This window comes from Semicossyphus pulcher, unplaced genomic scaffold (assembly GCF_022749685.1).
Source record: "Semicossyphus pulcher isolate SPU_LCO1_2020_fin unplaced genomic scaffold, fSemPul1.0.p SCAF_22, whole genome shotgun sequence".
NCBI classification, from domain to species: Eukaryota; Metazoa; Chordata; class Actinopteri; order Labriformes; family Labridae; genus Semicossyphus; species Semicossyphus pulcher.
In genome coordinates this window covers 18184277-18206544 of record NW_027211696.1, presented here as the reverse complement: position 1 = coordinate 18206544, position 22268 = coordinate 18184277, and the positions used below count along the sequence as shown (strand labels likewise).

Below are 22268 nucleotides of genomic sequence, written 5' to 3'. Positions count from 1 at the left end.
GCACTGGGGTGAGCTGCTCTAATTACTGTGTGTAAGTGTGTGTGTGCGTGTTTGTGTGTGTTTGAGCACTGGGGTGAGCTGCTCTAATTATTCTCTCTAATGGAGAGAACAGGGTCAGCCGGCGGCCTGTCACACACAGAAATCAGGTACATTCGCTGTGAGTCTGTGTGTCCGTGAGCCAATGAAGTAGAGTGCATAAGAAAGCAAATGTGCCGGTGTGTTAGCGCGTGTGCGCGAGCATATTCGGTCGTAATGACTCAAATCTCATTCATTGGTAACACCAGGCTGCTAAATGACCAATCAAAAGTCATTATCCATTAGCCATGTAAATGTGGGTTACGCTACAGGAGGAAAATTCTCCTTGATTAGATTGTTAATGGAACTCACACTAACGATATTCTAGCAGCTCTGCCGGCCTCGTGTGTGTGTGTGTGTGTGTGTGTGTGTGTGTGTGTGTGTGTGTGTGTGTGTGAGACAAATAGAGACAGGAGGGAAATAGAAGGTGTACACTCAGTCTAACAGGCTTGTGTTGCTTACAGAGTGCACTGATAGCTCTTTTAAGAAAGAAGGTTTGAGGACTTTTTTTCTCTCATCTCTGACAACATGGATTCAGACCAAAATCTGTGGCCTCATCTTTGCTTGTTTAAGTCAGTGGTTGTCATCCCAGCCAGTCCCTCTATGCAACCACAGATCAATATCCAGTTTGGACAAACTGAAGTCATACCCACTAAGTCTGCCCAGAACCTGGGTGTCACAAGTGACGACCAGCTAACCTTTAAGGTTCACGTGGCCTCGATTGCTCGGTCATGTCGATTTGACCTGTACAACATCAGGAAGATCAGACCCTACCTGTCAGAGCATGCAACACACCTGCTGGTACAGGCTCTCGTGATATCACGCATTGATTACTGCAACTCCCTACTGGCAGGCCTTCCTGCATGCACATTCAAACCTCTGCAGATGATCCAGAACGCAGCAGCGCGACTGGTCTTCAGTCAACACAAAACAGCAGATGTCACTCAACTGCTCATATCCCTCCACTGGCTCCCAGTCGCCGCTTGCATCAAATTCAAAACCCTGTTGTTCGCTTACAAAAACGTCTCCTGCCTACTTGAACGCCCTCATCCAGGTCTACACTCCGTCCCGCCCACTACGCTCTGCCAATGAAAGGCGCCTGGTTCTCCTCAGTCGTCCCCCGGTGGTGGAACGAGCTACCAAACTCCTTTCGGTCCGCAGAGTCCCTTTCACCTTTAAGAAGAAGCTGAAGACCCAGCTCTTTATGACCTCTGACCTTAATGATGTTGATGCTACTGATTGATGATGATGACATCGAGGATGTAGTTTATGCTGACTAGGATTTTCATGATGATGATGACGACTATACTGATCTTGTTGATGTTGCTGATGATGATTATTATTATAAAAAAAAAAATGCCCTATGCACTTCCTGTTGGCAGCAGCGTCCGATCGCACTTGAAGCTGTTTGTCGGCACTTACTTTGTTCCCTTCTGTCTCGATCGTTGCTTGTGTTGTCTTAACTCTCAGATGTACGTCGCTTTGGACCAAAGCGTCTGCTAAATTAAACTGTAACATTGTAACATTGTATAATAAATGATAAAATTGTGCTCATCATTAAAAACTGCATGTCTACAACGAGGACCATTTGCACAAATGAAACAAGCATATTGTGTCCATTACTCAAACCCACATTAGCTTTGGACCAATAGAAACTGACATGATTGTGACACATCAAGTCAATTTGTCATGAATCACTTAACTCACTCACGTCGCAACGAACCGTTCCTGCAGCTTCTTTTAAGATCAATTACTTAAAGTTTAAATACTGAGTTGAGTCCACAAGCAGTTTGAATAAGATGAGCCTCTGTTTTAAAATGTCTTAGTGGTGTTAACATGATTCAAATGGAGATGTTTTTCTGTTTATCACTATGAGAGAGGGCAAATGGTAGTAAGCATAGGCTTAATCATTGTGACAGTCAGCAGGGGGCGATAGAGAGGGTTTGGCTTCACTCTTAGGGAGCTGTCATGGTGTCCATCTTTTTATACAGTCTGTGGTTTGGACGTGTATCCAGCCTCGATATGGGTTTAAATCTCAGTTTTTCGACGAGGCAACTTTTACAAGGTTTGCATTAATCAGAGTAAAGGTGGAATATTTGTTTTTGTCAGTCATGTAAACAGCTTAGTAAGAATATTGTTGCTCTTTTCCAAAATAACAAACAAGAGTATTTTGTGCATGTGTAGTAGTCTTTTGGCACACACATGAGAGGAAAGTACTTCTTCTCCCTTGCCGCTCGTGCCAAGCTATAAAAATCCAGCCAACTTCAGACGCTGCTGGCAAATACATTAGCTGACGTACAGAAGGAAGTATGGTGCCAGCAGGTGGGCTGTCATATAGATGATAAAAACGGCTGAAGGTGTGAACAGATGGGAGTCTGAGATTATTGAAGCAGCAAAGCACTGATCACATTTGTTGTCGACTACGACTCTGCAGCCTCTCACAGACACACAGCTGGATAATTAGCTGAGCGAGGAAGAGAAGAAGAGAGAGAAACAGGAAACATCTGGACTCACAGGGAAGAGGAGTGATGCTCTCAGAGTCTGACAGACAGGAGGGGTGTCACTGTACCTGTCAGCAGCGGGCAGCTTGCTCTTCTTCTGTGGTGCCTTCTTGGTCTTTTTCTTCTTCTTTTGTTCTGCTTCAGACTCACTGGAGCTCTTTTCAGATCCACTGGAGCTCTGTCCAGAGTCACTGGAGGTCTTGTCTGACTCCTCGCTGCTCTCCTCGTCGCTGTCACTGCCCGACTCTGCACAGACACATTTCAAACACAAGCCTTGAGAGCTAAAACGACAATCCTTATATTTTCAATAATTTACACCCTGTTTTTTTTTAAGATTTCTATTGTCTTTATTTCCTCAGCAAAAGTATAAATCTATTCACAAGATAAAATAAGAGGATCTTTATTACAAACAGCTCATTGTTTGTTTTCTGAAGACTAAGCTGTCAGATGAAGATCTTCAGGTGACTCCTCAGCAGGCTACATACCTTCTATGTATGAAAAGCTAATAGCATCGTGTACAGTATCGAATTCCATTTTGGTTGCTCATGATGGAAAAAAGGCAGATTTCTGCCTCCTCCTTGATAAACAACATTTTAATCACCAGCTGTTCCTCTTTTGTATTTCAGACTCTTCAACCACACAGACGGACACAAACCTTCACTACTGCTGCTGCTGCTGCCGTCCTCACTGCCGCTGCTCTCAGATCCTTCCTCCTCTTTCTCCTCCTCATCGTCTGAGTAGAACTTGTCCTCAGATTTGGATTTCTTGGCCTTGCCAACCAGCGGTGCCCACTCTTTGATCTGTTGCAGAGAAGTGAAGTAAAACAAATAACAACATCTGAGACTCATTACTTAAGGCTGAGCGTACGGACAGATTTATTATCCCCACACTAAATACTTTATTCTTTTTGTGTGTTTATTGTGAGGAAAACAAATCTATTCCCTCACTAAAGAAAAGAGTAAAGCATCTCCCCGTTATTAGTCTGCGTAGAGTGTTTACCTCTAAATCGCTCTAATAAGATGCAATTGAACGAGTCAACTAACCAAAACAGAACTTAATTCAATCACTTTTTCTGACATTTGTTTTGTTTTACTTTTAAATCCACATTATATTTAAAACTAGGAATAAAGTTTGTTGAGAAAAAACACTTTTTGTTGCTTTGTTATTTATTGTTGTATTAGGTTCTTCATTAGCTGACAAAGAGGAACTAAAGCTTGAGCTGACGTTTAGGGGAAAAGCAGAATCAATGGAGTCCAACGCTGATAATAAAGGCTCTTTATATTTTTGTTATTTGTGTTTTTTAACTTATAACGAGGCACAAAAGTTATTTTTGAGCTGAAAAGAAAGAGGACTGAATGTTAACTTCTCCGTCACACTTTACATCTTTGTTTCAGTTGAGTGTGTTTCATCTCTCAGACTTTAAGAGTCACTCTGGATCATTTCAACGCCCTGAATAAAACACAGGTAACAAAAAGCTCTTTATTGTCATCTCAAGCTGCACTTTATTTGATTAGTTTTGCAAGTGTTTGTGAGATGTAAACATAATGACTCCTAATGTTATGTATTAAAAACATGCTAATATCTCAGTGAAGTTTTATCCTCTGTTATGTAAACAACATCTGAAACAATTAACACCCTAACGAGATCTGTGAATGATAAATTAAAGACGGGTTTTTGTTAGAATTAGACGTTTAAGAAGTAAAACTGTGATTAAAAGGTGTGTGGAAAGTGGATTTCTTACCGGCTCGATGACCTCTACGTTCCTCACTGATTGGTCGGGAGCGACATCCGGCCAGTCTGAGAGCTCCTGGTATCCTGTAGCTTTAGTGTTCAGGCTGTGGGACAGAGTGCCCAGCTGGAAACGGTCTCGATCTGAGAGCAGAGAAAAGAAAATGTTTTTATGCCAAAAACTGACAGAAGATTAAACATTAAAAGTAAATATACTCATGTACTGTAATTCATTCCAAATTTAAAGAAGAAGAGTCTTTTACTTGTACTTTTTACTCCAGTGAAATTGTCAGATAGCTTTAGTTACTTTATAAAATGTATTAGTTGATTGACAGAAAATTCATTGGCAGGTTTCTTTTACAATTGCTAAGTCGTTTTCATGGTCACAGATACAGATACGCTAGTGATTTTAAAGCTCCTCTGATGAACTTTCAGTTTGTGTTGATTTTGGCGCCCCCTGTGGACAAAGCTGATTTTGTCCTGTACATGCTTAAGTGGTGGTTTTTAACAGAAATTCTCATCCTGCTTTCTTTAACAGTCACATGTATCACTCACTTTAAATTTTCTACCCTGTAAAATGTAAACAAAGGCAGCGTGCAGTTACTCGCTTCGTCTGACACCTACCCCCCCACCAGCAGTTTCAGGCATTAAAAATAACTATACAGAAATAATCAATGTTGTCGCTGATGGTCTGGTTTGCTTTTGTAGCTCATATAGAGTCATCAGAATTAATTTCAGTCTGTTTCATAACCAGTGAAAAACTCCTCACAGGAGCTTTAATGTCATTTTAATCATTTAAAGGTTTGGAGTGAAGGTGTTACTTTTTTTAAGGCTTTTTTCACTATTTTCAGAATTTTTACAACTGAAATTATCAGTCGATTAATCGAGAAAATATTCAACAGAATAACAGATAATGAAAATGATGAGTTCAAGTCCTAAATAAAATCGTTCAAATGAGTTTTGCATCGAGCACTACAACAGTAAAATCCTGCTTTTACATTAATGCATGTGTAAGAAACATCTAGTGATAGAATACATAATAGTACAACAGTCACAGGGGACATCTCTTTTTAATGCAATAAGAACATTTACTAGATGATACTAACATACTTTTACTTCAGCAACATTTTAATGCAGGACTTCCTTGCAACACAGTGTGGTAATGGTACTTTTACTAAAGAAAATGATCTGAATAATTCCTCCACCCTTACGAAGGGGGAGGTCATTAAGATATTGTACTGCAGATAAAGGATTGTACAAAGTCACCTCTGTCTGTCCTGAGTGAGGGAACCAGTGGCTAATGTAACAGTATACATTAATACACTTTTAATATAAGATCCAGGCATCCTGTAGCTCATCTCACACACTTTTAATACCACTTTCAATCTCCTCTCACACACAGGAAGATAATCAGTGTCTGTGCCTCGGGAGGGTTGCTCTAAAAACTGTGCTTTGCTAACCAAAAGAGAAAAAACCAGTGAATATTAAGAATGACAGGGGTGGTTAACGCTCTCCATAAACATCCAGTAGGTGCAAACTGCCTCTGAATTTTAATGCTGCGGGAGGTTGTTTCCGTCCCCTTTGTTGAGGAGGGAGAGAGAGAGACGAGACAGCTAAATGAGGGAGATTTCTCTCCCTCTGAGCGTCTGAAAAAGGTTAGCATTATCTCAATTATTTACCCATCTCATTAGCCCAAGGTAAAGGGGTCTGACCTAACTGCCCTTCAGAGAGACAAACGCAGCTGAATAATAAAACCACTGTCTGAATCAACTTTGCATACTTCTTCAGATGGAGCCGCTAGACGAGAAATAGATGAATTACCGCAGAGGAATGGTCTCTAATCTTAAACGTTCAGTCTATTTAGAGGATTTAATACATTTCAAAATAAAGAGGTTGATATTACAAATGTATGAAGTACCTTTGAAGGCGGACTCCAGCACCGGGGCTGGTTTGGGGGCCAGCAGGATGCGTCGGGCGTACTTGTTGAGGGCGCCGCTCTTCTCGTTCGGCACGATCAGCTGTCGTATGAAGCGCGTTCGGTCTCTGATGTCGTAGTTTTGGTCGTACTTGCCGAGGTTCAGGATGTACTGGGTCAGCAGCTTGGTCTGGGGGCAGAGAGGGACGACATGTAAGAGAGCAGGCAAGGACAGAGACGAGGATGTGTGAGAAAAGATTGGTAAGCATGGCGTTTTTGGAACCGATTTTGCAGAAGAGAAAAACCCATTCGAAGGCATCTCCACCTGTTTTTAAAAATTAGCCCCCTTTTCTGTTGATTTATTACCTTAGTAAACATTTGACTTTATGGTTTCAATCCTAGTTTCAAGTCTTATTCGAAACAGCATGATGTTTATTTTGTAAATGATGTCCCCATGTAGAGTGAAATCATCCATCTGAGGATGCTACAAAAGCAACCTGTCAGTCAGGATAGAGGCAATGCATATCCATCCTCTTGTCCAGATCCCCTTTGGCTGGATAAAAACAAGAAAGAAGAAGCCAAAATGCCGGGCAACCAATCAGATGGGGCGGCACTCGTCACCCTGGTTACCACCAAAGATGGAGGAGCAACTTGTTTTGGCTGTTTCTGTCTCCCCGGAGCTAGACAGAGACCGAAAAGCACATTTGTGGGAGCAGATCGTCCGGACACTAAATGTTGCCGTAAGTGTTGTGCTTTTATCGCCCTACGCGTTGTAAACTTATTGTTGTCATAGAAACAAAACCAGCATGCAGAGTTTTTTCTCTCAAAGCACAAGCGCTTCATCCCAGCGCTTTTCTGCCAGAAAAAGGCGCTATGTGGACACGCGGCCTTACAGTCTATGCTTAGGGCACACACAAGAATGAATTATAGCCTCATACTTTATGTAACATCTCTGAGCTGAGAAAGGATCCCAGTTAGTGACTGTTTCTTCAATCAGAAGACATCCCCTTCACCCCTTCTGTCTCCTCTTCCTTCCTGCATTCTCGTCCATTAAAAGGCTTGAATCTTGTCTTAACCTGGAGAAGCAAAAATCCCGTCCTCTGGCCTAAAACAGAGGCAAAGATTGTCTCCATTTCTCCCCCTCTCCTTCTCCAACCTCTCTGTAACATTAAGAGGAGCAAGAGGTGTAATGAGGTGCTCGTTTGAGGAGGCAGCGTCTGGGCTCATAAACCCAGCTCAGAGGCCAAAATCACCCCATTGAACTGAATGGGCCTGCAGACACCAAGCTGTGCTAGGAGATGCCCCATTAGACGTCTCATTCGCAGCTCTATATTTAAACTATGCTCTCAGTTTGTTCAATTACTGGAAGACATAGCTGTGTGATTTTACGCAGGACACATTCTCTACAAGTTCAGCCCATGTCGTACCTGCTTGGAGTTGGTCAGGTACAGTTTGGCTGCCAGGTTGACCGTCTGCAGCTTCACGATGTCGTCCTCTGCTGTGAAAGACTTCGCCATCTTACGGAGAACATCAGGTGCAATTTTTGGCACCCGCTCGCAGTACTCTCCCATCAGCCACAGGATGCTGGCGCGGGCCATTGGGACCTGCCAATGGGTGACAAATAGCATATAAATAGCATCCGAATTGTCATGTAAAAAAAATACAAATGGACCACTAGTACGAGTAAAAAAACGAGGACTCGTACAGTGATGTTGTCGAAGAGCTTGGCCATGTGTTTGATGATCTCGCAGTGCTGGGTCGGCTGAGTCTGAAGCAACTTCTTGATCACCACCACGCTCTCGGCCACCACAGTCTCTGCCAAGAAGAAAAGGAGGAGTTAAACAAGCTGTGACAAAGAGACCAACCGCATATGTCTGTAATCAGTGAAGGCATCGTACCGTCTCTGTTGGAAAGCAGCAGCACCAGACCGTTGAGACACGTGTCCGTCACCTCAGTGATGTTGGTGGCACACCTGCCGATGGCCTGAATGGTGGCTGCTGCAAATGCTTTGTCCTGGCTCTTCACATAGGTCTGATAATACGACAAGACAGAGGACAGTGAAGAGAAGATGGAAAGAGTGTTATTTTAAAAATCTCAAATGTTGACTGTTGATATTAGTTCATAGTTATGATTTAGAATAAAAAGACAAACCTGAAATTCCCTCAGGATAGTGGAGATGTTTGCTTCATTGGCCAGATTGGTCAGGATCTCCAACTAAAGAAATCATAAGGGAGAGGTTGGGTGAATAACAGGCCCTTGTAAGGGAGAAGAAGACGTTGGTGTTTAGAAATAATATTAAAGTCTTTGTAAACCTGTGAATAAACCGCAGGAGAACATTAACTTTGTAAATGTACACAAAAGATTTGCAGGAACTTTTAAAATGTGTCTTTTAGATGCAGAAAACTGTACATGAAGTCCCCACTCTTTGAGCCTTGGAGCTGGATAAAAATAATCACTTCTATTCTGCATGCTGTTTCCTTACTTTTATCCGGACGCAGTTGTTGCGTGCTTTTAAGCAGCGTTAATTTAGTTAACGAAAATAAGGACGAAAAATGTTCGTCTGCAATCTTTTTCCACGACAACGAGACGTTGACGTGCTAAAAATATTTAATTGTTGATAATAACAACTTTAATGACTTTGTTTTCATCAACGAGAGACTAAAATGTCAGTGACTTAAATATGAGTAAAACTAAGAAGCATTTTCGTCTAAAGACTAAATCTAAAATAGCTGTCAACTCTGAATTAACTCTGCTTTTGAGTGATGTAGCTTTTTTTCTACACATTTACAAACTTCAATTTCTCATGCAGAACTTTTTAACAGGAGTGAAGAGGATGATTAACAATAAGCGTGTTAAATTGTTAATTCTGATTACATTATAAAGTTCAGCTCTTACCGGGTACACTATGATTACAATGCACAACATAAACTGGTAGTTACCTTCAGCGTTTTGATGTGTGTGGCGTCTGTTGATCTCACATAGAAGCTCTTCATGTAGGGCTCAAACATCCCCTGTTTGGAGACAATTCATGTCATTAGATAAACTGCAGCAGCAATGCATGACACCATGATTGTTGAGCTGTCTGCATGCAGACTTTACCTTCCTCTGAATGGACATCGTGGCGATATTCTGCAGAACAATGTACTGGACCTCTCTGCAAAAAAAAGGACAGAGAGATAAATTGTCAAAGAAGGATGGCAAGTCATTAACTGCAGATGTGTGATATTTATATTTGCATTACCTGTGGCTTCTTAGTAGTCGAACCAGAGACTTGGTGACAATACTGACTTCATGCTTAGGGGCCAGGTGCCAATAGAGCTGAGCGACAGACATCACCACCTAAAGAAAACACAGAAATCAGAAAGCGTTTAAAATCTTTTTAGACCAGCTTCTGTGAAATCTCTTTATTTTTCTTGCTTTTTATTCTTGCATTGTTGTTTTTAGTTTCTTACCACCACTGTTTGATGCCCATTTTATGATTCAACACATTACTTCTCCATGTTTTTATGCACTTTAACGCTCCTAGTAGCACTTTGCAACCTTTACAAGCTTGAACATTCTTAGTATTACACCACCTACAGTAAAACACTGGCTGTCGACCAAACCAAACTCCCCCACATGCATTTCTTTCGGCTCCACAAAGACGTTCATGAAGGTAATTTTTCAGCGCAGCTTTAAATAGCAGGCGGACGTGTGTCCATCGTTGCAGGCAGAATGAAAGGTGTTCAGGCGTCGATGAAGATGGAGGATGTCACTGTGTTGTCGCGAGTAAAGACACAGCATGTCACATTTTAATCAACACTTTCATTTGGGAGCATTTTTCCTCCCGCTGCTACACAGCGACAGAGACCTTGAGGCTCCTGGGTGATGGAGATCTGCACTCACTAGTTTTTTTTTTTCAATCTGGGGGGTGCACTGTGGCAGGTATGTGTGCAGATCCTCTCTTACTCTCTTGTTTTCTGCATCCAGGTTTGCCTGTTTCATATTACAAAAAGGGGAACTTGACATGCATTACTGTCGGGACTTAACCTGAAAGTCTGTTTACACAGCAGCACTGGCTGATGTGTAGTTTTTATGTATAAACCAGCAGTGAGACGCAGACAGAGGCTGCACTCAGAAACCTAATCGAGGTTTATAAATCTCAGGTTTAAAACTAGAACACAAATCTTCAACACTTCACCAATGAAGTTCACTTTAATCTTAGTCATAGGTAGCTTTTAGTCTTGCAATACAACTTTGTAAAGCCGCGTTTCCACTGCAAAAACCTTCCTCAGGAACTAGGAACCTTTTAGGAACTCATTTGAGCGCATCATTTGAACCCACAATAAGCCCCTGCTTTGGGGGTAGTATTTTCTAACAAGGCCTTTGGGGTGAAGGCTTACAGTCATGAACACTTCTGATTGATCACACATTGAAAAAAATCTCAAACTCAGAAACATTAAGTGTGTTTTTTTTTCATTGTCCTTTGGGTATCAAGTGAGTTGGAGAAGAAATCGTGGGACAGACAGACCCATAACAACGGCCAGGCCATGTTGAGCGTTCATGCTGAGGACGAACTCAAACTAGAATTGAAAACTGTTGATTATGTGTAAAAACGGCAGTCAGTTTTTCATAAATGAGCTGAATAATTCGCCGTATCTTCACAACAGACGGACAGTTTTAGTTCCTTGAAAAGTAGTTCCTGGAGCCAAAAGTTCTGGGTCCTACGAGTGAAAACACAACTTATATTCGAGCCCTTTTTACACTGCGGTTCCGCCCTCATGCAGCCTTTGCCTTTTTACATTGGACCAAGCAACGTCGGCGTAAAGCCGCCCCAGTGTGTTTGTACATAGCGTTCCGGCGTTGCGGAAGGAAAACATACGCAAGTGTAAACAAACAGCGCATGCTTCAAATGCACACACACTGCGCTGTTCCGCCCTGCTGGCACCACTGTTTACACAGACGCCGTTTCTTCTCTGTTCCTACCTCTGATGCCGGCTCAGAGGTGGAATGACTTCGCCCCACAATCTGCCTCCGTGCAATTTAACATAGAAGACGGAGTGTAACAGAGGTGCAATAATCCCGCCTTGGCCCGTGCAGTGTGTAAGGGGCTTCTGCGTTGAAGTGTCGAGCTAACTCACAGCGGTGTTCCTGCTCTGCAGGAGAGGCTTGGTGTTCCTCAGCAGCAGTCGGTGGTCTGGATCCATGATGTAGGGCTTTTCCTCCGCCTGGTCTTCCTTCTTTTCAGAGTCGGAGTCATAGAACGCCTTGTCGTTGTTCTCATCAAACATGGCGCCCTGAAACACAAACAACACGTAACATCACTATCAAGCCTTGTTCGGGAGGACTTTTTCTTTGGTGCAGACACTTTCTAACTGAGTAATTACACTGAAAGGGAATTACTGCCATATCTGAGAAGCCTGCTTACTACCAAGAATGCTTACAAACTAAAAACAGGAAAACAAAGTATATGGCAAGTTTATGGATCTTTTTGGTCCCCAGGGCAATTGACCCTTCGCTACGCCCCTCTCTTGAACGGCCACTCTCCAATCCTACGTTAGCAACCGTAACTAGGCGCAGGAGGATTGTCAAGCTTTCAGAAGTCCGACAGCAGACATCATCAAAGTTTAGAGGGGGGTGTCATATTTTTCGCTTTTCCAAAGCCAAAAAGCTCGAGAGGAGAGATGTCGGACCTCACTCGCAGCTTAATCCATCGAAATATTTTTCCAGAAATGTGCTATTATTTCCCTCGGAACATCTCTAACTGTTGCAGTTAAAAATATTTACATGCCGACGTGAAAGCTTGTCAAGCGTAGCAACAGTAACCAAGGGGGAGGCGGGACTTATCGATGGGTCACTTAGCCCAAACCGTACCTCCTTCCAGGGGCTGGTGAACTGCGTCCTGGCGTAGCGCGTCAGCATGGAGATGATGACCACCTGTCCCCACTCCTCCACATCCACCAGCAGGTTACACAGCTTCCTGTAGTTCTTGTGGATCAGGTCGATGCGATCTGGACACACTTCCTCAAAAGACATCACCACGCTGCCGGCCACGAGCTGGAGAGGAGAACGGAAAGAATCAGACGAAGAGAGAAGAGCAGCTCACGAGGGAAATGTTGATGTTTTTAAGTTGTGTCTCGACAGTATTAACATTGAAGTTAATTGAAATTGTAAAGATGCGCAGCTGTTTGTTAGACAAATTGAACAAATACTTAAAAAAGCCACTATATACAGACTCTAGAGAAATAACAGACTGCTTTACAGCTCTGACCCTGGTTAAAAAAAGGCTATAATTGCACTTAACAACACATTGCCAATCTACAGCTTTGATTAGAACGCTCACAGTTCAGCCTCTAAGTGGCTAGATGACAATTAAAAGGAAGATGTTGGAGATTTAAGTGACTCATTTTAAACAAACTGTGAAAGAAATCAATCTTTGAGATTGTTTCTGCGGTAAATGATGTTTTTTCTTCAGGTAAAAAACTCATTTTAGGTTCAATTCAGGGAGAAGAGAGGACGAGGAGGAGGCAGCAGCAGCCGAGAGAGCTAATAATCAACCCTGTTTTATTGGTAGAAGGAAAAAACCCATTTGGCTGTTGCATGCCCCCCACTCCCCTCCCTCCCTCCACCCTACTGCCTGCTGGCTCGCTGACTGACTGAGAGTCTGAGTGAGTGACATGGCGGTGTATTAATATGCAAACAGCATTATCATGGGCAGGCGAGGGTGAAGAAGAAGAAGAGGAGGGGAGCAGAATCTGGTCTTCTCAATTAAAGCCTTCTGGCCCCTGGTGGCCCTGTGGGAACCCGCTGCATTTACCCATCAGCATTGTCATGAGCCTGCATTGATTGTGTGTGAGACCGTGTGTGTGTGTGCGTGTGTGTGTGCACGGCAGCTGCCTGTGGATTCTGACAGAGAAATGTGGAGTTTAAATCCGAGCGGCCGTTAGCTTTTCTGTCATTCACACACTAACATTGATGAATAGATTACCGGAGGGTCAAACAAGTACATTTTATGGTAGCACACTGATCTATGGAGCCATATTTACTCAGGAGGAGATCCAGCTGGTGGAGTTACATGATAAAAATGCATGTACGCTTAGACTTATCAAACTAGCACATAACTCCTACGTGATTCTAAAGCTGCGTCAAATGAGTCGTCTTTATCTATTCGATGTAGCGCTAATAAATAATGTTTTATCTTTATACAGTTTCTGTAAAGGTTTCCAAACCAAGCACAGCTTTTTGTAATATTTTGGTCCTGTAACAGTCCACAGGTAATTAAAGCATGTGGACTTAAAAGAGGTATTTCTGGATTTTGCATCTTATTTTGTAAACAATATTGGTATCTTTTTCTTCTTCATTAAAAACAGGATCTTTACTGATTTAATAAAAGTCATATTTGTTGGAAACTATAATCCAAATGTATCAACAAAGTCGACTACAGCTGTGTCCCAATCCAGGGGCTTGAAACGTCAAATTATCTTTAAAATAACAGGTTAAGTTACGTTAGTTATGATAGCTAGTTAGCTACCTAGCTAACCGCTAGGCGACAGGAGCGGTTAGCGGTTTTGCTGGTGACGCAAACAGGAAATCCTCCGTAGACCCGACCGCCTCATTTCAGTTCAGCTTTAACGTCCACACAGGCTACAAATGACTCATCCTTTGTACGCCGCAGCCCCCGAATTGAGACGCAAAGCATCACACAACCCAATGCCTAATGTGTGCTGGAATATAACATTGGAAGGCCTCTATATTTACTTGTTTTCAGTTGGTGAAGCACTCAGTCTTTTGTTTTTCAATGAGGATAGTTCTTATTTTTAGGAGTTGTTTGACATTTTTGGATGCATGTGTGTGTGACAATTTCCGAGCCCTAGTCCTGACGTAAGAGAATAACAAATGGAACACAGCCACCATAAAATCCAATGCTTTTAGCTACACGTGTGCATTTGAACCTACAACAAAGCATTTGGCTGCTGTTGTTGTTTCTTGGTCTTTTTGCAAAGGATTTGAAGACTTCCGCCTGCGAGACTTCTGCCAACAATCCAGTACAAAGCTGTTCCAATGGAAGCTGTTCATAGTGACTTATATACAGTACAAATAAAACACAGGAGATCTGAGTAATACATGCTCCCAGCAGGGCTCCTTTGTTAATATCTCTGCACACATATTCCACTGTAGACAAACCTACTCAAAGCAGTTAATTAGAAGATGTACGTTCAGCATGTATTCATGTATATTTGCATCCCTCTCCCCCGGGCGTCCTCCCGTTTGGCCTCTCCCGTCTCTGAGGCTATTACAGGCAGCTACGTCTCCGAGCGTGTGCATGCTGCTTGCAAGGCTTTGTGCATTCTCCACCAACTTCCCCCATTAGACACACGCTCCAAGGTAAACTACATGCACCATCAACAAAACTGACACCCCAATCTATGGAGTTCATACCCCTCCTCCCCCTCCTCGACCATATTATCTACCCTGCGTGACAAGCCGGTAATGGAAAAATCACACTAAGCAAATGGTTCTTCTAATAACAATAAATTTCCTATAAAATTATGAAGGGCCCAAACCGTTTCCTTGCATCTATTTTGCTATGAATTCTAATTAGGGTGCCAGAGAGGCAGAGAGTGCTGGGTCATCACGCCAGAGACAACGTGCGCCTTTTTGATTGATGGCCCGGTGTGGGGTCGGCCTATCCTCCCCTCGCTCGCTTCTCTCTTCCTCCTCCCTTCTTTTTCCTCTTAAATTAATGGGCATCTCACCTAGCCCCTAATCATAGTACCCCCCCTCCTCCTCCTCCCTCCGCCTCCTGCCCCTCCTCTCTGTTCTCATTTCAATTTTGCAGAAGGTGCATGGGAGGGAGGATGGGAGGGATCGATCATTTATCTTGTAATGGCTGGATAATAGATCCATCACGGTAAAACAGCTGCACAAACTCCTATGTTGTCTCTGTCATCAGGCCTTCCCATTTTCTCTTTACACCATCTTGCCTATAAGCAGCCCCCTCCACCCTTGTCTCCCCCCCCCCCCACCCGTGTGTGTCACAGCCATTTAACCAAACAGGCACATCTGTAAAGGTAAATGTCAGGAGCGGCCTGGACACCCCACAGCCTGGAACAATAACCAAATGTTTCCGTCTTCCAGCAGCACGGTGACATCAGCTAAGTAGCATTTAGCTAAATGAAGTGCAGTTAAATAAGGTTCATTGATGTCAGGTACACAACGTAAAGCTAGCTGCCTTTAGCCTTTAAAAGCTCAAATAAAGTGCCAATAGAGCTTTTAAGCAAGAGACATCCTGACCTTACACGGAGGACAAGGTTTAATTCATACCATGAAAGATGAGATGAAGCGGCATTTTTTTAAGCTCTCATATCGTTACAAACACCTGAGTGAAACATGAAAGGCACGACACGATGATGGGAAGAGTTTGATTTGAACAATAAAAAGTGTATACAGTGTCAGAAGAGGAGTCAGTTCATCGTTCTAAAAACTGCTCAGTGACGCATGGAGACTTTGAAGGAGCAGTTCTCCCCTGGAAAAAGCCACCGTCTGTCAAAGCTCTCTGTAATCGATGGAAGCAACAATATTTAAAATTGGCGCCATAGCTGTGGAGAAAGTTGTACAAACAGCTCGTGGTTTCGCCCATTCTACATTCCTACAACACCCAGCGTGCATTGCGCCCCTCCCTCTGAAAGGAACGGCCCAGCGAGACATGCTGGAGTGAACTGCTACCGTTTTCCAGTCAAGGACATTGATCGCTGCAGGCGACGGCTCAGAGCAGTACAGAATCGGAAATACGACAAGAGTACACCGGTGGATCGTCTAAAAAATCTTCAGGTCTGAAGTCTACATTTCAAACCGAACAATTTTGAACGAGACATGACATCGGAAGCGGGCGTCCTAGATTGAGGAAGTGTAGTTTAGCGAGCTCCCTGGCCTCCGCCAGATGACGTGTTTTACGTAGTCTGGTGGAGGTTTTCCAGGGCCCATTGGAGAAGCAGATAGCGTCCTCCAAAGGCACAGAGTGAAATAGTATTTTTTTTCTACCATAATGGCATTAGCTCCCCATGATAGCATGATAGGACTGAGGTTGAAAATTGGCGAATGGGCCCTTTAAAGACGGGCACACTTCTGAGGCTTGGCGAACAACAGAAGACACTGTCGTACCATCCTGTTGCTAGCTTTCTAACACAATGCAACAAAAGTCTTTACATACACACAGTTTAAATTAATAACTGCTTATAACTTAGAGCATGCAAAGATAAAAGGAAAGGAATATTTAACTTATTAATTCGTCCACTAACAGATAATTAGGATTGTGAGAATTCAGTCCGTCTGGGATTTTGCAGATTTCTCTGTGATTGCTGCCTAAAATGCCTGATTTGGCAACAGATTTTTGAAAGTTGCCATGTTTTATCAGGCTTATTTGTGTATAACACATTACACATTCACTGTGAGCTACAAAAGCTCCAATAAAGCATCACTGTCTGTCAATTTCTGTGTCAAGACGGCAAATAAAATGTGAAAAAATTGAATGAAACTACAGGAAATTAAAGTGGAATGGTAATTTTGCACTGCGCCTGCCTATTTCGATGCTATCTATATGCTCAAAGACACATTATTTATTACATTTAAGCTGTTCTAGTTGTTATTCCGGTGCTCAATTGTATAAAACGACTGTGATTACTATCTCGCGGTACAAACACTCTGAGATCAACACTGATTCATGTTTGTAACACAGCCTCTGGTTGGTTGAAAGTTAAAGGCACCAGGAAGTGGCGAAGTAAACAGCTAACAATTTTTAACATGGATAAAAAATCACAAGAAGACATTGAATATTGTGTTTGTTATTATGGATTCACTGGATAGAGTCTCATCAAAGACTCTGTAGTTTGAGGCCGGATCAGGGAGCTCATGAAGGATAGATAGCACCATGTTTTTAGAACGGCGCAGCTGTTTGTCTCTAGCATGCAGCATTCTGGAGATATTAAAGGCACAGTAAACGATACTCTCTGATGCAGACCTGTGAAGATCAATATTTGATGATGTACACGTTGACACCCGTGGGGGAAGTAGAGTTGATTGGTCAAATTTGCAGAAAAGGTGCGGAGATCGTCCAAAATTGCACGGTCGCAAAGAAGTTGTGTGGATTGGCTGAATCTCAGCTTCCTGGAGGGGCATTTTTTATACACAAAAATGGCCGAAAGCTGGCTGGTTACATCTTTCCAATTTTGTTTTTTTTTTTGCATTTTACACGATGCCACCATTAGCATCTTTTCCACACTGCATGGGAAAGGCAAAATCTTTCAAACTACCCTGCCAAAACGACTTCCTGTAAAAAATGTGAAGCTAAAACAAACCTGATGACACCATCAGAGCTTGTTGTCTCAGGCTGAAGACATTACAGAAGTGCACAAATGTCACAGGCACTACAGTACCCTGTTTAACTCACCGAGAGCCTCTAACAGCGCTCCAGGATATCCTCACACAGCATCCCTCCCAGCTTACAGATTCATAAATAAAACAACAAGAAGGCCGGCCATCGTTACAGGACTTCTACATGCTACATAGTGTCGTCCTAGCATCATAAAAATGCATGGCTTGATCGACATTAAGTGTCCGCTGTGTTTGGCTTTTCACCATTCATCAGCGACTGATAGTGCTCGTGCGTCTGTGTGATGATAGTGCCCTCTCTCTCCGTCCCCAGCCTCACAATGTGGCTCCAACGGGGGAGAAGTCATCTGTCTTCGTTAGCGTCGGGGGCTAAATATGCTATGCATCTGGTACTGGGCTTTCCATCCCCCCTTGGCCTGAGCCGCTTTGTTTTGTTTGTATAACTAAAGGTATACGCTATGAATACATAATGACAACAAACAGTGCACGCACAAACACAACACAATCTGCATTCTGTAGCCGACGTCTAAATATTTGAAATTGCCATTTAAGCACCCTTAGTATTCACTGTGACCTCTTCAAATTAATGTGCTGCCTGCTGACTTCTAATGAAGCGCCTGCATTGTGTCTGTGACTCGCCTAAACACGAGTTTGAGAGTCCGACTCATTTACGGTCCATTTTGGGCGGAAAAAAGAGAAGAAGTTGGCCTTTGAGAAAATTAAGCTGACACTAGCATCAGTGCGAAAATGCCTTCCAAATGGACACTTAACAAGGAGCATCTGAAGATGTGTGGGTTTAAGTGGGTGTTAACAAACCGTGGCATTGCCGAATGAGCTGTGGGATGGAGAGCTGAGGGGAGAATCGCTTGACTGGGGCGCCCTCCAGTGGCCTCGATTCTCCAGCAAGTACTGTAACGCTGCTCGGGCTGTACTTACTGTGCTTTTGTCTTTCAGTAGTTTCTCTATCACTTCGATCAGCTGCTCTTTCTGGTCCGCGTCCAGGCTGAGGACACAGAGAGAGAGAGAGAGAGTAATTATTTATGAGAACATGAAAACTTGATGGACGTACAAATTAAATAATGTCCTCTCTGTGTGCTCAGAATGCAGAGCGGCCTGTGAGCTTACAGTGGCTCAGGTCAAACAGGTCAATCCTATCACTGCTCGCCCTGTAATATACACTGAGCAGTTACTCTATAGTGAGAGATATGCTTCTGTATTTTACCACACAGTTTGTATTTAATTGATTTCTTATTTTGTACCATTTTTGTGATTTTGTCCTGTTTTAGCTCCTGTTTCCTTTTGTCTGTGTAAAGAACAATGAACCCCTCTTCGTTTTAAATGTGCCAAAACAAAATGAAGCTGCCTTTCCTTAAAAATACATTGAAAACATTTGTGTCTCATCATCGTTTCATTTAATCACTGACGGGAGTTTTCAGGAAAATGTAAAACGACTTAATCTATAAATGGTTTGCCAAACATTTGCTGCTTAAAGCTTGTGATGATGTAATAAATGATTGCTTTTCTTTGCCGTAACTGATGGAAGAATCTTGCACTGCACTGCAGACCCCGCCCTGAAAGTTCCTGGACCTTTGGAGAGTCCTACCCCCTGAGCACGGACTTTTCAGGGGGTAAGTCAACTACCCTGGAACTAAATTTAGACCTTGGTTCCTGCTGTCGAAACAGTTCCTGAAAAGGTTCCTAGTTCCTGGGGAAAGTTCCTGCTGTTGACAAACACCTTTGGACTGTTGGTTGTATAAAAAAAGCTTTTTTAAATTATTATTTTGGTCTTTGGGAAACTATTGCCGTTATCTTTTAGTATTTTTTGGCGTTTCAAGACAACTTTTTTGAGGAAATAATCGCCACATTAAGGGCCTTATATAAATACACTTTATAATAAATAGGTAAGACTTTAGACCGAGTCTTGTGAAGAATTATCACCTGATATCAGCCATTAAATCAAATGTGATTTGCTCACATTTCAAGCTTTTATTCTTTAATCCATGCCCGTCATAGAAAGCTGATAGAAGAGAGATAACTGCAGGGGAAAACACCTTACATCAACATTAACCAACAGTTACTGATCACTTCACTGCTCAGGAATGAGGTAGTGCACGGACACATGCAACTGGCTTTATTGGTCCACTCCAGCTCACATGGTGCAACAACATCAAACATCGAACTGTACCTGTAGAGCTTCTGGATAGCGTGAGCCGATGTCTTCCTGACGTACGGGGACAGGTCGGCTGCCGCCTCTTTAATGGCCAGCATCATGATGGGGACAATTATGGAGACGCGGATGCTGGAGAGAACCCTCAGAGCGCTGGCTCGGATGAACTGGTTTGGGTCCTGCAACAGAGATACAGAAAAACACCTTGTGTTTATGTTTTTATACTGTTAAGATGACTTTATGTGAAGCACAGAGCCTCATCTCAAAGTCATGTTTTTTTATGGATTTCTGATAAAGTGCCTGAAATAGGGTCGGTGGTTAAAAGAAGGTGTTTTTAATGTTTTGTTCTTCAAATTTTGAAGCTGATTTGTGTCTTTAAACAAGTAGTTGCTAACAAGTGCCTTAAAGTCGAGCTGCAACAGCATTTCGAGAGTATCTAGCTTCCGTATCGTGACGTATTTCCGAGTGAAACAGGACGTGCAGGCGGGACATATCATTAGAGGCATTTGATTTGATCGTTGAGAAGTGGGCATAGACAGACGTTCTCCACAGCGCAGTAGCTAGCTAACTGACCGAGCGTTCTTGGTGCTCTGCGGCTAAATGTTGCAGATTGATTGGTTGAAATTGTTTGGTGCTAACTTACGTAAGCACGCGGGGAATTTAGTTTTACCGGAAGAAAAAATGATCGGATTTTGATATAGGAATGAATTTTCTGTAATTTTTTTTGCCTATATTGTCTAATAGATGCACAATATTACCGGGGATGTGATCTAAAAGGATTAAAATGACATTTTTCATTTCATTTCATTTCGACTTTAATAAGGTAACAGAAGTTATAGAGGACAGAAATGGTCCTTACATCGAACATGGACAAGTTGAAAGCTTATAGGTAGTGAAGTCAAAGTCATGTGACAGTGATGCAGTTTGTTACCAGCCTAATGTTAGGTTATAACTTCTGGCAATTACTTTCATGCTACACAAATCACATAAGTGGTGTTCATTTGTGACAACTGTGTATTGTGACAGCGCTTATGTTCTGCAATTATCCAAATCCAAAAGGTACAAATTCCATCGGCCTTTCGAGGAAGACACCAGAGCGTTGATAACTTACAAGCGAGCCCTAAATTAAGTAGAACATCAAGGTTAGACATTAGCCCCTTTTACACTGCAAGTTAAGGGCGGGATTATTACGCCTCTGTTACGTTTCGTCCTCTAGGTAAAACGCACGGAGGAAGAATGGTGGAGCGAAGTCGTTCCGCCTCTGAGCCGGGATCCGAGTTAGGAAGGAGTAGGAGTTATCGGAGGTAGTAACGGAGGCGAAATGACGCCAGACTTAACAGCGGAGCGAAACAGCAAGCTTCACGTACTCACACACGCTGCTGTGTTTGTTTACACCTTACGCATGTTTTGCTGTGTAAAAACACAAACTGGGGCGACTTTACGCAAACTTTGCTTGGTTAACTATAAGATGGCAAATGCGATATGACAGCAAAGCTGTGGGAGGAACTGCAATGTTAAAAAGTTACTGTATGCAACTTTGTTTAGAGATGAGGAACCACAACAACATAAAAGGATAGATAACAAAAACAACAGGGCTAACATCTCAACAATACACTGAAGAGGCGAGAAACTATATAAATAAAATAAATGTTACACTGAATATCAACCGTGTCCCATCCCCAAAGTTTCTGCGAGATTCGACAGTTAGCATGCACCTGAACTAAACATTTTATACATATAAGTAATAAAGAAGAGGGGATGAAAGAGTCAGCAAGAACAAATGTTACCTTTAGGGCTCGCTGGAAGGTGCTGATGGAGAGCAAAGCCAGGTCCTGCTGCTCCTCTGCATACCTCACCAGGTACACATACACCAGCTTCTTAAGCTGCAAAGGACAATTACATCAAACATCAATCAGTTCAAACAGCTGCAGAGGACAATTATTGCAGCACATAGGGGAACACAATCTGGGAACGCAGCTGTGTTCGCAAACTTTTGTTCGACAGGACAAGCTGCAAGTTTTACATCTAACAGAGCAACAAAAGCTGCAGCTATAAAAGGAATAAAACAATATTGAATGAAACAACAGGGAGAGTCGCTCCCAGCTTCTTCTTCTTCTGCGGGAAATTTGAGTTTATTATTTCAAGGGGTGAAAAAAGTTGGTAAAGAAAGTTTCCCTGATATCGCCAGCTGCAGATTCGCTGCCGTGTTGTTTCAGGCGGAGAACGAGGTTATGTATTTTTGTTCCTTTCAGAAAATTGCCATTGAATTTTTTTGCCCCCCTCTCGTTCCGTGTTTTGGCTTCCTCACGTCTTCTTTTCACGCAGGAAGGCCTGAGATAATATTTGCGCTGCTTCCTGACAAGTTCAAGCGGAGGCCAAAGGTCGCTCCTCTGCTGATTCGCAACACTTTCTCATGTTAGAAATGAATTACTCAGCTGGTTTCTTCCCATAAGTCTGCAGATCCACACAAAATGATAAACGATGAAAGACTTCAGGAACTATTTAAACTTTCATT

General features: G+C 42.7%; 1 protein-coding gene across 2 annotated transcripts in view; it reads right to left on the bottom strand.

The window, feature by feature from the left end:
- Positions 1–22268, bottom strand: part of ap3b1a (adaptor related protein complex 3 subunit beta 1a) — a 72089-nt gene that overhangs the window by 37031 nt on the left and 12790 nt on the right. For both annotated transcript variants that reach the window (XM_069673073.1, XM_069673072.1), the window contains exons 4-19: positions 21541–21636; positions 19772–19932; positions 18523–18589; positions 12073–12255; positions 11340–11495; positions 9461–9558; positions 9319–9373; positions 9159–9230; positions 8371–8433; positions 8118–8250; positions 7925–8034; positions 7647–7823; positions 6223–6409; positions 4318–4448; positions 3232–3376; positions 2645–2822 (exon numbers count right to left, since the gene is read on the bottom strand). In XM_069673073.1, the coding sequence (XP_069529174.1) occupies positions 2645–2822; positions 3232–3376; positions 4318–4448; positions 6223–6409; positions 7647–7823; positions 7925–8034; positions 8118–8250; positions 8371–8433; positions 9159–9230; positions 9319–9373; positions 9461–9558; positions 11340–11495; positions 12073–12255; positions 18523–18589; positions 19772–19932; positions 21541–21636 (2012 nt within the window). The remainder of the gene's footprint in view (positions 1–2644; positions 2823–3231; positions 3377–4317; positions 4449–6222; positions 6410–7646; positions 7824–7924; positions 8035–8117; positions 8251–8370; positions 8434–9158; positions 9231–9318; positions 9374–9460; positions 9559–11339; positions 11496–12072; positions 12256–18522; positions 18590–19771; positions 19933–21540; positions 21637–22268) is intronic.